We start from the raw sequence: 14,358 nt of genomic DNA, 5'->3' as shown, positions 1-14,358 counted from the left end.
TCTGTCCTACTCGGGACTACTTCCTGTGGGGTCTGCATCACAGCTCACCATCTCCTCCTGCTCCTCTCTGGCAATGTTGATCCCCAGGGCGTGACACGACATGGCCAACTCTGTCTCAGAGTCTGTTTCCTAGGGAATCCACCCTGCACCTGCTCCCAAAGAGTTATCTGTTACAGAAGCTGTATTACTCCTCACCTTTCCCAGAAACCTCTCAGGCCCAGATGAAGCTGGCCGAGGACCAGGTTTAGGCATTGGGCTCAAGAGAGAGTGTTTAATCAAGTGTGGAGTTAAGTTAAATGGCCCTGGAATTGGGCTGAGGGTCTCCAGCTCCTTAAGCTTTACAGATGGCCTCCCTTTTCCTGCAGTCATCCTTCTGAGCAGAGGGACTGAACTTGCATCTCAGCTTTAAATAACCTGCAAACTAGGACACCGAGTGAAATTTTCAGGCTCACATCTGATACACCATTACATCATGATTTTGGTGATTGAAAAGTTAAAAACGTGACCTAGGCCAAAGCAGTTGAATTTGAGTGCTTTTATTTCAGGTTCATTTTTTCCCCATATATTTTCTCAGAACAAACAGTCAAAATATGTCAAGAAGAAAAATCAGGCCATTCATCAGAAAAGCAATTTTTTTTTGTTTTGTCAGTGTGATTAAGTATTACAGGTCTACTAAAAAAAAAAAGATAAAAATCAATACCTGTGTATTTTCAATTTGCAGTGTTTCCCCTTCACATTTTAATTATTCTTAAAAACCCATACAATCATTATAGAAAGTAACTGAATTTATGATTGATTCAGAATATATTTCTTAATAATGGTTTGAAAATTTGTGGTACTTGGTTTTCAATTAGATGTTTATAAGGATTTCATCTGTGCTAACCACTTCATTAGAAAAAAATATGCAAAGTAATACCATGATGGCAATTTCAAAATATTTAGCAGGGAGTACAATTAAAGTTTATATGCTAAGAAGAAAATATATTTCATTTAATTGGAATGCTTGTTGTCTTCTAATCTAGCTAATATACTTTCCAGTTAGCAAATTCAAGTTGTATGTTATCCAAGATCACTCTAAGTCTATACTCTTCATTGAGTAACCTTATTTAGGTAACTGCTTTCAACGTTTTGTAGACTCAAGTACTTCTTAAAGTTTTCAGGTATTGATTTTTAAATCTTCTTTGTAGGTATAAGTCTTGCAGGAGGCCAAGCCTAATCACGTTCCCTACCTAGTTGGTCTTTTCCTTTGATAACCACCTGTGGTTACCACACCAGCCCATCAATAAGCGTGTACTGAGAACCTGCTGTGGTGCTGAAACCTACACCAGGGCTGAGAAGCAAATGCCCTAGAAATGAAAGATTAAGTTTGCCTGGAGAAGTTTAAATTAAATTGGTGATTTTTATAAGCACAAAGCAGCACAGGTTTGCTTTTTTTTTTTTTCTTGTCTATCAACAGCAATGGTAAGAATGTTTTTTCTAGGGGTAGCTTTGGTTTTGACAGCCCCTTATGCTGGATAGGAAAGAAAATCCATTAACGAATAATAAAAAACAGCAAAATTTATGTAGAATCTGTTGTGGTCATCTCCAGAGATTTGCATATCCATAGATCAGATTTACAACATAAGGTACAGTAAAGTGTTTCTTAATTATTCATACATTAAGTTACAATGTATTCTAATCTTTCATAGTTTAAGAATAAAATGTCAGTACATTTTTGTGATTTCCTCTAACTAGTAAGACAGGTGGGAGGTTCTTTGTGAGGATTTCCAACCAAGCCATATACAACAAATCTGATATAGATCCTTTTCTTGCCACTGGAAGGCTCCTGATGGCATGGAAGAAAAGTAAAAAACGAAAGGAAAAATTACTACAGGCAGTAACATCACTAGCATTTCTGAACTATTTAATAACAAGGGCTAAAACTTTTATCCTCTTCCCCAATAAAATCATTGAAATTAATTTGAATATAGATATTATACTGATATATTTCTCAGATAATACAATTATCCATACATCAGAACAAAAGGCTTATGCATTGTAAAGGCACAAAAGAAATGCAAGTCTTCATTATTCTTTAAATTAAAAAATTTGATCAGCTGGGCGGCGCCTGTGGCTCAGCGGGTAGGGCGCCGGCCCCACATGCCGAGGGTGGTGGGTTCAAACCCGGCCCCGGCCAAACTGCAACAAAAAAAATAGCCGGGCATTGTGGCGGGCGCCTGTAATCCCAGCTACTTGGGAGGCTGAGGCAAGAGAATCGCCTAAGCCCAGGAGTTGGAGGTTGCTGTGAGCTATGTGACGCCACGGCACTCTACCAAGGGTGATAAAGTGAGACTCTGTCTCTACAAAAAAAAAAAAAAAATTTTGATCAGCTGATTCCACACCCACCCCTTTTCTGGTATAAATTATTTCTTTCCAATGTTTAGGAGAAATCTCAGAAACCACCTATTAGAACCCTACCACCCAATTCAGGGGCCATTTTAAAACATCTTTGATGGACAGTCCTTTAGTCTAGACTGTGCTTGGAGACCTATTATTTTCACACGTAGATGTCAGTTCATGAGGTATAAATGTGAAATAGTTGGAAGTTTTCACGGTTAGCTACCAATTTTTAAAGTAAATGGACATTAATATTTTCAGTAGACATTCTCCTAACATTTGTAGGGACAGAGGGTCAGGAGTGGAAATGGAAAAGCCACTGCCTGCCATGTATACAGCAGCTCAGAAACACCACCCAGGGAAGAGGCTTGAGCCTCGGTGGCTGACTTGGGGCTGCTGGGCAGGGAATTCCAGGTTTTTTGTTTGTTTGGTTGTTTTAATTGAGACAGAGTGTCAAGTTGTCACCCAAGGTAGAGTACCATGGCGTCACAGCTCACAGCAACCTCCAACTCTTGGGCTTAAGTGATTCTCTTGCCTCAGCCTCCCAAGTAGCTGGGACTACAGGTACCTGTCACAATGCCCAGCTATTTTTTGGTTGTAGTTGTCGTCGTTGTTTGGCAGGCCTGGGCTGGAGTCTAACCTGCCAGCTCCAGGGTATGTGGCTGGCCCCCCAGCCTCTGAGCTACAGGCGCCAAGCCAATTCCAGGGTTTTTGAGTAGTGGAAGATGATCCAGGAAGGAAGCCTGGGCTCTAGGTGGGAATGTGCCCCTGGACCTGTGGGTATGGTATGACTATCAGTAAGTCCGAGCAAGGCCCTCTGTCACTCATGGGGCCCACTCATGGTCTCAGGGTGGCACTTATCTTCCTTCACTGTCTAAGATCCCATATTTCAATTTTCTTTTTTTTTTTTTTTTTTTGTAGAGACAGAGTCTCACTGTACCGCCCTCGGGTAGAGTGCCGTGGCGTCACACGGCTCACAGCAACCTCCAACTCCTGGGCTTACGCGATTCTCTTGCCTCAGCCTCCCGAGCAGCTGGGACTACAGGCGCCCGCCACAACGCCCGGCTATTTTTTTGTTGCAGTTTTGGCCGGGGCCGGGTTTGAACCTGTCACCCTCGGCATATGGGGCTGGCGCCCTACCCGCTGAGCCACAGGCGCCGCCCTTCTTTTCTTTTCTTTTTTTTTTTTTAAAGTATTATTTTTTTTATTGTTGGGGATTCATTGAGGGTACAATAAGCCAGGTTACACTGATTGCAATTGTTAGGCAAAGTCCCTCTTGCAATCATGTCTTGCCCCCATAAAGTGTGACACACACCAAGGCCCCACCCCCCTCCCTCCGTCCCTCTTTCTGCTTTTCCTCCCCCCACCATAACCTTAATTGTCATTAATTGTCCTCATATCAAAATTGAGTACCTAGGATTCATGCTTCTCCATTCTTGTGATGCTTTACTAAGAATAATGTCTTCCACTTCCATCCAGGTTAATACGAAGGATGTAAAGCCTCCATTTTTTTAATGGCTGAATAGTATTCCATGGCATACATATACCACAGCTTGTTAATCCATTCCTGGGTTGGTGGGCATTTAGGCTGTTCCCACATTTTCGCGATTGTAAATTGAGCTATCATCCAACCCCAGTGAGAATGGCCCACATCACAAAATCTCAAAACTGCAGATGCTGGCGTGGATGTGGAGAGAAGGGAACACTTTTACACTGCTGGTGGGACTGCAAACTAGTACAACCTTTCTGGAAGGAAGTATGGAGAAACCTCAAAGCACTCAAGCTAGACCTCCCATTTGATCCTGCAATCCCATTAACTGGGCATCTACCCAGAAGGAAAAAAGTCCTTTTATCATAAGGACACTTGCACTAGTCTCCATTTTTTTTAAATAGCTGAATAGTATTCCATGGTATACATATACCACAGCTTGTTAATCCATTCGTGGGTTGGTGGGCATTTAGGCTGTTTCCACATTTTGGCGATTGTAAATTGAGCTGCAATAAACAGTCTATTACAAGTGTCCTTATGATAAAAGGATTTTTTTCCTTCTGGGTAGATGCCCAGTTAATGGGATTGCAGGATCAAATGGGAGGTCTAGCTTGAGTACTTTGAGGTTTCTCCATACTTCCTTCCAGAAAGGTTGTACTAGTTTGCAGTCCCACCAGCAGTGTAAAAGTGTTCCCTTCCCTCCACATCCACGCCAGCATCTGCAGTTTTGAGATTTTGTGAGGTGGGCCATTCTCACTGGGGTTAGATGATTTCTCAGAGTTGTTTTGATTTGCATTTCTCTAATATATAGAGATGATGAACATTTTTTCATGTGTTTGTTAGCCATTCGTCTGTCATCTTTAGACAAGGTTCTATTCATGTCTCTTGCCCATTGATATATGGGATTGTTGGCTTTCTTCATGTGGATTAATTTGAGTTCTCTATAGATCCTAGTTATCAAGCTTTTGTCTGAAAATATGCAAATATCCTTTCCCATTGTGTAGGTTGTCTCTTTGCTTTGGTTATTGTCTCCTTAGCTGTGCAGAAGCTTTTCAGTTTAATGAAGTCCCATTTGTTTATTTTTGTTGTTGTTGCAATTGCCATGGCAGTCTTCTTCATGAAGTCTTTCCCCAGGCCAATATCTTCCAGTGTTTTTCCTATGCTTTCTTGGAGGATTTTTATTGTTTCATGCCTTAAGTTTAAGTCCTTTATCCATCTTGAATCAATTTTTGTGAGTGGGGAAAGGTGTGGGTCCAGTTTCAGTCTTTTACATGTAGACATCCAGTTCTCCCAACACCATTTATTGAATAGGGAGTCTTTCCCCCAAGGTATGTTCTTGTTTGGTTTATCGAAGATTAGGTGGTTGTAAGATGTTAGTTTCATTTCTTGGTTTTCAATTCGATTCCAAGTGTCTATGTCTCTGTTTTTGTGCCAGTACCATGCTGTCTTGACCACTATGGCTTTGTAGTACAGACTAAAATCTGGTATGCTGATGCCCCCAGCTTTATTTTTATTACTAAGAACTGCCTTAGCTATACGGGGTTTTTTCCAGTTCCATACAAAATGCAGAATCATTTTCTCCAAATCTTGAAAGTAAGATGTTGGTATTTTGATAGGAATGGCATTGAATAGGTAGATTGCTTTGGGAAGTATAGACATTTTAACAATGTTGATTCTTCCCATCCATGAGCATGATATGTTCTTCCATTTGTTAATATCCTCTGCTATTTCCTTTCTGAGGATTTCATAGTTTTCTTTATAGAGGTCTTTCACCTCCTTCTTTAGGTATATTCCTAGGTATTTCATTTTCTTTGAGACTATGGTGAAGGGAGTTGTGTCCTTAATTAGCTTCTCATCTTGACTGTTATTGGTGTATACAAAGGCTACTGACTTGTGGACATTGATTTTATATCCTGAAACATTACTGTATTTTTTGATGACTTCTAGGAGTCTTGTGGTTGAGTCTTTGGGGTTCTCTAAGTATAAGATCATGTCGTCAGCAAAGAGGGAGAGTTTGACCTCCTCTGCTCCCATTTGGATTCCCTTTATTTTCTTGTCTTGCCTAATTGTATTGGCTAGAACTTCCAGCACTATGTTGAATAGTAAAGGTGACAGAGGACAACCTTGTCTGGTTCCAGTTCTAAGAGGAAAAGCTTTCAGTTTTACTCCCTTCAGTAAAATACTAGCTGTGGATTTGTCACAGATAGCTTCAATCAGTTTTAGAAATGTGCCACCTATGCCTATACTCTTCAGTGTTCTAATTAGAAAAGGATGCTGGATTTTATCAAATGCTTTTTCTGCATCTATTGAGAGGATCATGTGATCTTTATTTTTGCCTCTGTTAATATGGTGGATAATGTTTATGGACTTGCGTACGTTAAACCAGCCTTGCATCCCTCTTTTCTTTTTTTTTTAAGAGACAGGCTCTCGCTCTTGCTCAGGCTGCTCTTGAACTCATGAGCTCAGGCAGTCTACCTACTTTGGCCTCCCAGATTGCTGGGATTATAGGAGTGAGCCACCACATGCCTGACCTCCACATTTCCATTTTCAATTTTTAAAAAAATTTTCCATGTGAAGAGCCATGAGCTTTTAAATCAATTAATTCATTTACCCCAACATTTCCCCCCTAACATTCTTAAGTGCCTGTGATGATACTTACAGGACAATGAGATTAGCAGCTCTTGAGTGCTCTTGCAAGAGTTCATTCAGTCTAACTTGGCGGTAACTCTGTGGACAACATTTGGATTTTGTTGAGTACAGTTCTACCGGAATTATGAATGAGATTTTATCTACTTACCTCAAATCACGGACAAGCAAAAAGTTCATTGAAAAAATATACAATTATTTTTCAGGCTTAGAAACTTACCGTGTTTTAAAACCTCATGATAAATTTTAGAAATGTAAAGAACAAAGCCAGATTTTCATGGTGTTATAGTGACTTATTAAATTCTAGGGGAGAAAAGAAAGCAAATAATATGGAAATTAGTAAAAAGAAAGTGAGAATGGCCAGTTAGGGGCAAGAGATTTTTTGTGAAAGAAAACTGATACAATTATGATCTAAGAAACCAATCAACTAATATTAAGGAAACAAAAGTTACCTATAGGTCAAGGGTACGGGGCCCAGCTAGCATGGCAAATTTCTAAATTCTTATGGCTACAGGACAAACTTGCTCTTTCTAAAGTGTCTAACAATAGGAAATAGTTAGACTCCTTTCAACTCTTATTTACAACCCAGAGTACTACAGCTCTGACTGGATAGACAACAGCCTTACAGACATTCTTTTCTGATAAGCTACTGCAGACCAGTTTCAGAAAGCTTACAGAGAGTACATTCCACTGTCTTTGTGTCCTCTAGTTCATTTTTTTTTTTTTTTTTTTAAGCCAATCTTACTCTGTTGCCCTGGGTAGAGTGCTGTAGAGTCATAGCTCATAGCAACCTCAAACTCCTGGGCTCAAGTGATCCTCCTGCCTCAGCCTCCCAAGTAACTGGGACTATAGATACCTGCTTCAATGCCCAGCTAATTTCTCTGTGTTTAGTAGAGATTGGGTCTGGCTCTTGCTCAGGCTGGTCTTGGACTCCTGAGCTCAAGCAATCCACCTGCCTCAGCCTCCCAGAGTGCAAGGATTACAGGTGTGAGCCACTTTGTCTGGCCTTATAGTTCACCTTTTGAGCCAAATTCCATCTCATTAATTCTAAACCCCTGCCCCGAAGTGTACATGGCATGTATGTTACATATGTTTACTCCTTGCACATGTGCTCTGCCGCCCTTGTAAATATGTAGTTTTCCCCCAAACCTGTTGAATGTGTATGACTTTATTGTGTAATATAGACCCCGTGAGGCAAAGAAGATAAAGCAACCTGTCCTTTTCCTCTGTGAAGAAAAAGCACCTTTGTCCTCATCAGAGACCATCTCCTCCAGGTTTGCAAACTGACATTGCTAATAAAGCTCTCCTTTCTACTATTTCACCTTCCTGGTAGTCTTGATACCAATTTAATATCCTAAGAACACAGATTACATCCTACTCTACCTTTCTTTAAGTTCTCTTCAATTAAAAAGCCACCAAAAGACTCATTTGGAAAAAGAAGTATTTTGCAGCGATGGGAATAATAATTCTTATTATGTTTCAGTGGTTCAGAAAGGCTCAGATGTGTGATTTACTCAATTATTTAATAAATCTGTGTCAGAAGTGGGCAGTTTACCCGGAGTTTATGATTTTAATTCAGTATTTTTTTTTCTCTTTTTGTATTTCTTTGCTCTAATTTTTCTGAGGTCCGTCCCTAAGATTGTTTAGATTTTGAAGGTCAGAAGGTCTGTGGTCCTTTTTCTTCAATATCTACTTGAGATGTCAATTCTACCTAATTCTCCAGTCCTGGCCCTTTTCATTATCCTCCCCATCACCTACTCCATTTAGCTCGGGCCGGAAGAGGTAACTCCTGCTCACCTGGGCTCTCTAGAAAAGCTCACTGTTTCTCCTCCATCTTATGTGCTACATGGAACTTTCACATTCACTGTCCCAATCACATCATGTATTTCCCCAGATACGTTTACGTTTGATACTTTCTTATAACCATCTTCATTAGGTTAAAATTCTTTGTTACCATGTTAAATTGTGAGTCAGTCTACCTTTATCTACTTTATACACATTTCAATAAATTATTTTGGCTGATGGGTCTGCCTCCTGTTTTTTAAAATTAAATTTGAGGCCGGGCGTGGTGGCTCATGTCTGTAATCCCAGCACTCTGGGGGGCCCAGGGAGGTGGATTGCCTGAGCTCACAGGTTCCAGAACAGCCTGAGCTAGAACCAGACTCTCTAAAAATAGCCGGACTTTGTGGCGGGTGCCTGTAGTTCTAGCTACTTGGGAGGCTGAGGGAAGAGAATTGCTTGAGCCCAAGAGTTTGAGGTTGCTATGAGCCATGAAGCCATGGCACTCTACAGGGTGTGATAAAGGGAGATTGTGTCTCAAAAATAATAAATAAATAAAATAAAATAAAAAATATAAAATTTGAAAGGAGACTTTACAATATGTACCAGTAGCCTGTTTTTTAAACTTTTGAAAAATAATTGACATCATAGAAAAAAAAAGTTTTCTAAATCCTCACATCTAATAAATGATTTAAAAACCTTTGCAAAACGCAGAAACCCTGGATTGTGAATAATGAAATTAGATAATAAATACATTGCTTCTTGATCTTTAAGTTAACCACTGTTTGTTTTTTCAGCTCTTTACACAGCAAAGTAAAAATTAAGAAAGAACAAGTCCTTACCTTTTCCTTGACTGCTTCCAGTTCGGCATCTGTAATTTTCCATGGAGTTTCTCTTTTTAATTTCTCAGCAGTTGTTAAATCTTTGCAGCTTTCATGGAGCCGATATGGTTCAATCATCTCTTCAAAGACTTTCCAGCTGAAATTTGAATTATAAAGGAGGCCTCACAGTGGGAAACTAACTCATTATTTCACAGATACTCCAGGTATGACTGGCTCTGCTGGCTGTGGAATCAGAACTGAATGTCACGCAAATCTTTTAAGAATTATCTTTGCAGGGAACTTACTGTAAGTAAAACCATGGTTACAGTATTCTCTCCCTATCTAAGAAAAGGCCTTAATGTATTTAAGGCCTTGTAGGTATTCAATTGTCAATATTAATGGCCAAATGCATAGATAGTAATTGTTGCACTAATACAATTTCTGCAAAGTGTAATCAAAGCCATGGTCATACTGTAGACACTTTAGCCCACAAATGTGTTTCCGTCTGGCTATTGCACAGAATCAATGGGACACATTCATCAATTAATGTAGGAGATGAACATGGCTCACTGTGAATTCCATAGGGCCACCCTCACCATCAGTCCACCTGGCACCTCCCACTTGTGGCAGGAGGTTGTATGCAGGGGGAGAAGGGCACAGGCTCCCACGACTTTCATGGTTACAGAACAATTTGTAAGTTTGCTTCACATAATGCTGCCTTTGTCCTTCTGATGTTTGATGTTGCTGCCTGAGATTTTCAAATGTGATTATTTAGGTGCACATTAGGGGAAAGAACAAAAATCAATAATGTTTTAATGCCTAAGAATCAGAGGCCATGTTAGAGCCTTCAAAAAGAAATCATTGAGAAGAAAACAAGCAGCAGTGTTGAAGAGCTACAGAACATTTAAAAAATTGCTGGAAAAAAATCTCACTTGTTTTACTTAAGAATCCCATAAGATTTACTTTTGAAAAACAATAGCCAAAGTAAATCTTATAATTTATGTCAGTAGTTATCTTCTGTCTGCTGCTTTAAGATGATCCCAAGTATGAACAATTTTCTTTGGTTTTACATAATGTAGCTTACTTATAATTTAGGGACTTTGGAACAAGTGATAATTAGAGTCAACATACTGTTAGCTTAAGAAATGGAAATACGAAGCGATGAGTTCAGTTATCTGATCAGTTGGGCCTGATTCAGAATTTGTAGTTAACAGTGTGGTGCTTACAAAGGAGTAGGATGTCCCAACAGTGAGCCTTTGTTTAAGGACCGGAGAGGCACTTTATGCGGTGGGTCCGAATGCAGTAACTTACTTGAAAAGATAGAGGAAGACAGGGAAGGAATGAGCCTGGTATTCTTTCAGACCCACAGTAATTTATTTGCTATTACTTCCACCAGTGTTGTGCCTTTAGAGACTTTGGCAGGGGTCAGTTCTACTGACTGAAGAGGAGGCTGTGTCCTTGCTCCAGCTCTTCTTTTGTCCTCCTGGGCCTGGATAACCTGGGCTAGAAAAGGGCAGCTGTTTTGAAGATCGGTGTAATAATTTATCTGGGTGACAGTGCTCTGAAAAGTGTGCAGGACCATGTAAAAGCCAGGCAATTCCCTGGACGGAGGTTAGCAACCGAGAGGCTCCTTGTTTAAGCTCTTCATATACTTATTTTCATCAGCACGAGAGTTTCTTTGCGTTTCAGCCCAGATCCTTGTTAGAAAGTACAGCACAAAAATGTTTTCCTAAGAAACAGAAGGTGACGTGGAGGTTGCTGATCGTCTTCCCTGCGTCCACATTATGCTCTCTGCATTGTAGTTTGGGCGGGAATGACGTCATCCCCACCATCAGCCAATCAGCACGATTCTCTGTCAGCGTGATCGGCAGGGGCGGGGCCTAGACCTCAGCCAGGCTTGAACCCACAGGCAGTCGGCCTCAGGCAGACCACAGTGGGTGGCTCAGTCGCTCGCCTGAATGGAGCCGTAGCCTGAGTTGAGTGACTTGGAAATAGACAAACTTTCTCTCCTACTGAAACACCCAGGAGCAAGTATGTAGCCTGGATGCTCTTGGCAGTGAACTTGTTTTTATAAGCTAAATCAACTGAGATTGATGATTTCATAATGCAAGGTAAAGTGGAAAGAGTGAAAGACAATTAGTCCTTGATTACAAAATTAACTTAGATCAAGCTTAATCTGAAAGCCAAGCTATACTTGTACTTTTTAGTCATGTAGACAATAATTTCCACCAGCTAAATCACTAGGAGTCAGACTTTCTTTCACTTGCAGTTGAAACATCCAAGTGGCACAGTAGGTGATAATGAGGCTGTATTCAGCAATTCCTGTTCTTTGAATTTAGAGTTCCTTGTTTTTGTTCATTCTTGATTTGTTCCTCCTAGGGCTCATCTCAGAGCTGCTATTTTCCAACCTAGCTAGGTGTCTTGAGGTAGCTCAAGATTTCCGTTTTGTTTCTCATTAAATCTCATTTTTCTTATAAGTACTTTTTAATTGACTCTAAAATAAGCCACTTATTACAGACTGTTGCATATAAATACAAACTAATTTAACTTTTGAAATTAACTAACAGATGCCATGCCTTCTCCATCCTTGTTCCTCATAACAAAGTTTAAAATTTTTTTTATTGCATAAAATTTTCTTCCAAGTCTGCAGAAGATTTCTTTCCTTAAAGTAATGCACGCATTGTTTTTATGACTACTCCAGCATCTTTAAAGTATCTAGTTAATTGCTTTAGTCTCTCTTTGATTTTTATATAAGATTGTTGTCTTTTTGTCTTATGACTTTTAATTTAGTCTATACAATTAAAAAAACAATATTAAACCACGAAAGCTTTTCAGTTTCTCCTGGTTCAATTATTTTCCCGTTAACGTCACTTTTGTACTCCCTTTCACCCTTGCCCTACCAGGTTTATTGACAACGTACATTTGATAAAATGCCTCCTCCAAGACTTACTGATGTTTTATGGGTTGTCAAAAGATTTATTAAAGGCAACTATAGGGCATTTAACATTGTCCTTCAACACGGAAATCATTAACAAACTAATTTTTACATTGTGCATCACCTGATGATGGAGAAAGAATAGAGATCAGAGTACAGTTGTTAATGGGAGAGAAAGGCTGCCCAGAGGCCCAGGTGGGAGCTGAAACCGAGCCTTAGCCCCTGGGTCCAAGGCTGTATCGGCCCAGGGGAAGAGTTTTCTTTCTGATTGTACCACCCCAAGGAGTTCCCTTATTTAAGGTATTACAGCCAGGTGTGGTGGCTCACGCCTATAATCCCAGCACTCTCTGAGGATGAGGCAGGTGGATCATCTGAGCTCAGGAGTTCCAGACCAGCCTGAGCAAGAGTGAGACTCCCATCTCTAAAAATAGCGGGCGTTGTGGCAGGCACCTGTAGTACCAGCTACTTGGGAGGCTGAGGCAAGAGGATTGCCTGAGCCCAAGAGTCTGAGGTTGCTGTGAGCTCTGAAGCCACAGCATTCTACCACAAGCGACAAAAGTGAGACTGTCTCAAAAAAACAAAAGTATTATAGATATGACAGATATGTTACCACCAGCCACCTGTGAGGTTTACTGAAAGAACATTTTTTGTTCTACATTGGTTACTTTCATATATTGGAAGAGCCATAGCCCAGATCAGATATGTGACTGTCTCATAATGTAATGATATGAGTTATGGCACAAGGCCAAAGGTGCCTCTCCCGGCACACAGGCCCTTTCTTTTGGCCTCTGCTCCTACATTGGCCACAAGGATTCTTCTATTTTAGTAAGGATTTTTTTTTTTTTTTTTTTTTTTTGTGGCTCTTTCTCAAGACCTTGAAAGAGCAAAGAGAAAAATCTTCAAAATTTTTGGAAACTTCTTATCAGAAAGCTCATTCCAGCTACCAAGGAGAATTAAAAACGTGTTCCTAATCTTTCTTTCTTTCTTTTTTTTTTTTTTTTTTAGAGATAGAGTCTCACTTTATTGCTCTCGGTAGAGTGCTGTGCTGTCACAGCTCACAGCAAACTCCAACTCTGTGGGCTTAGGCGATTCTCTTGCCTCAGCCTCCCAAGTAGCTGGGACTACAGGCGCCTGCCATAATGCCTGGCTATTTTTTTGTTGCAGTTTGGCCGGGGCACAAACCCGCCAACCTCAGTATATGGGGCTGGCACCCTACTCACTGAGCCACAGGCACCGCCCTGTTCCTAATCTTTCTTAAGCATTTATAACTATATAAATATAAGAATGTAAGGAAATATTACAAAGTAATAACCAGTTCAACTCTGTTGATTGTTGTTTTCTTATTACAGTTCAGGTGTTTTGTAAAGTCATGTTAACTGACCCCACAGGTCATGAACACCCTCAAAGAATAGGAAGTTCAAGTCTGTTGGTCAATAACAATACATTTTAAATACGAATAATTTTTAGTTATTGAACTCATTCAGAATAATAATAAATAAAAAGAAAGGAAGAGACAAGAAAACCTGAGAAGTATGGAATTACCACCCATCAAGAATTGCAAAAGGAAGGAAAAATGCTGGCTGGAAGTAAAGGGGTGAGGTCTGGCAGGACAGTGAGGACCTGAGCTGTGGGAGACCTTCGGGTCCCTCTGTAAAATGACTCCTGGAAGCCCCCTCGCCACGCCAAACCAAATTTACTAAATTGCATCTGAACACAACAGTAAATATGACTTTGGACTATCCACCATTAAAAATACTTTTAATTGTAAATTATAAGTCTAAGTCACATAATGTAATTTATAGTAGGCTATGACACGCTTGGGAATATTGTTGTTATGGATGGAATGTGTATGTCTCCCAAAATTCACATGTTGAAATCCTAAGCCCCCGTGAGATGGTATTTGGAGATGGGGCCTTTGGGAGGTGAATAGGCTATAAGGGCAGAACGGTCATAAACAGGATTAGTGACCTTATAAAAGGAACCCCAGAGAGTTCCCTGACCCCTTCTACCACGTGAGGACACAGCTAGAAGTTCACCGTCTATGAACCAGACCCTCACCAGACACTGAATTTGCCAGGGCCTTGATCTTAAGACTTCCCAGCCTCCAGAGTTGTGAGAAACAAACGTCTATTGTTCATAAGCCATCTAGTCTAAGGTATTTTGTTAGAGTAGCCTGCGGTGACTAAGACAATAATGGAATTTGTAAAATTAACAATGGGTCAAATGGTGTCACATTTTGAAGATATGGAGGCCCTGCAGGTGGCTTTGAATAATGACACTTGCCCTGATTACTCAGGTCAGAATAGTTGGAC

At 40.3% G+C, this 14,358-nt stretch overlaps 1 protein-coding gene across 3 annotated transcripts in view; it reads right to left on the bottom strand.

Annotated features, from left to right (window-relative positions):
- Positions 1–520: 520 nt before the first annotated feature.
- Positions 521–14,358, bottom strand: part of SLC12A1 (solute carrier family 12 member 1) — a 98,691-nt gene continuing 84,853 nt past the window's right edge. For all 3 annotated transcript variants that reach the window (XM_053593939.1, XM_053593938.1, XM_053593941.1), the window contains exons 25-27: positions 9,133–9,268; positions 6,525–6,592; positions 521–1,825 (exon numbers count right to left, since the gene is read on the bottom strand). In XM_053593939.1, coding sequence (XP_053449914.1) covers positions 1,690–1,825; positions 6,525–6,592; positions 9,133–9,268 — 340 coding nt within the window. In that variant the 3' untranslated portion in view covers positions 521–1,689. The remainder of the gene's footprint in view (positions 1,826–6,524; positions 6,593–9,132; positions 9,269–14,358) is intronic.

Source organism: Nycticebus coucang, chromosome 6 (assembly GCF_027406575.1).
Source record: "Nycticebus coucang isolate mNycCou1 chromosome 6, mNycCou1.pri, whole genome shotgun sequence".
Classification (NCBI taxonomy): Eukaryota; Metazoa; Chordata; class Mammalia; order Primates; family Lorisidae; genus Nycticebus; species Nycticebus coucang.
This window is presented reverse-complemented; position numbering and strand designations above follow the sequence as displayed.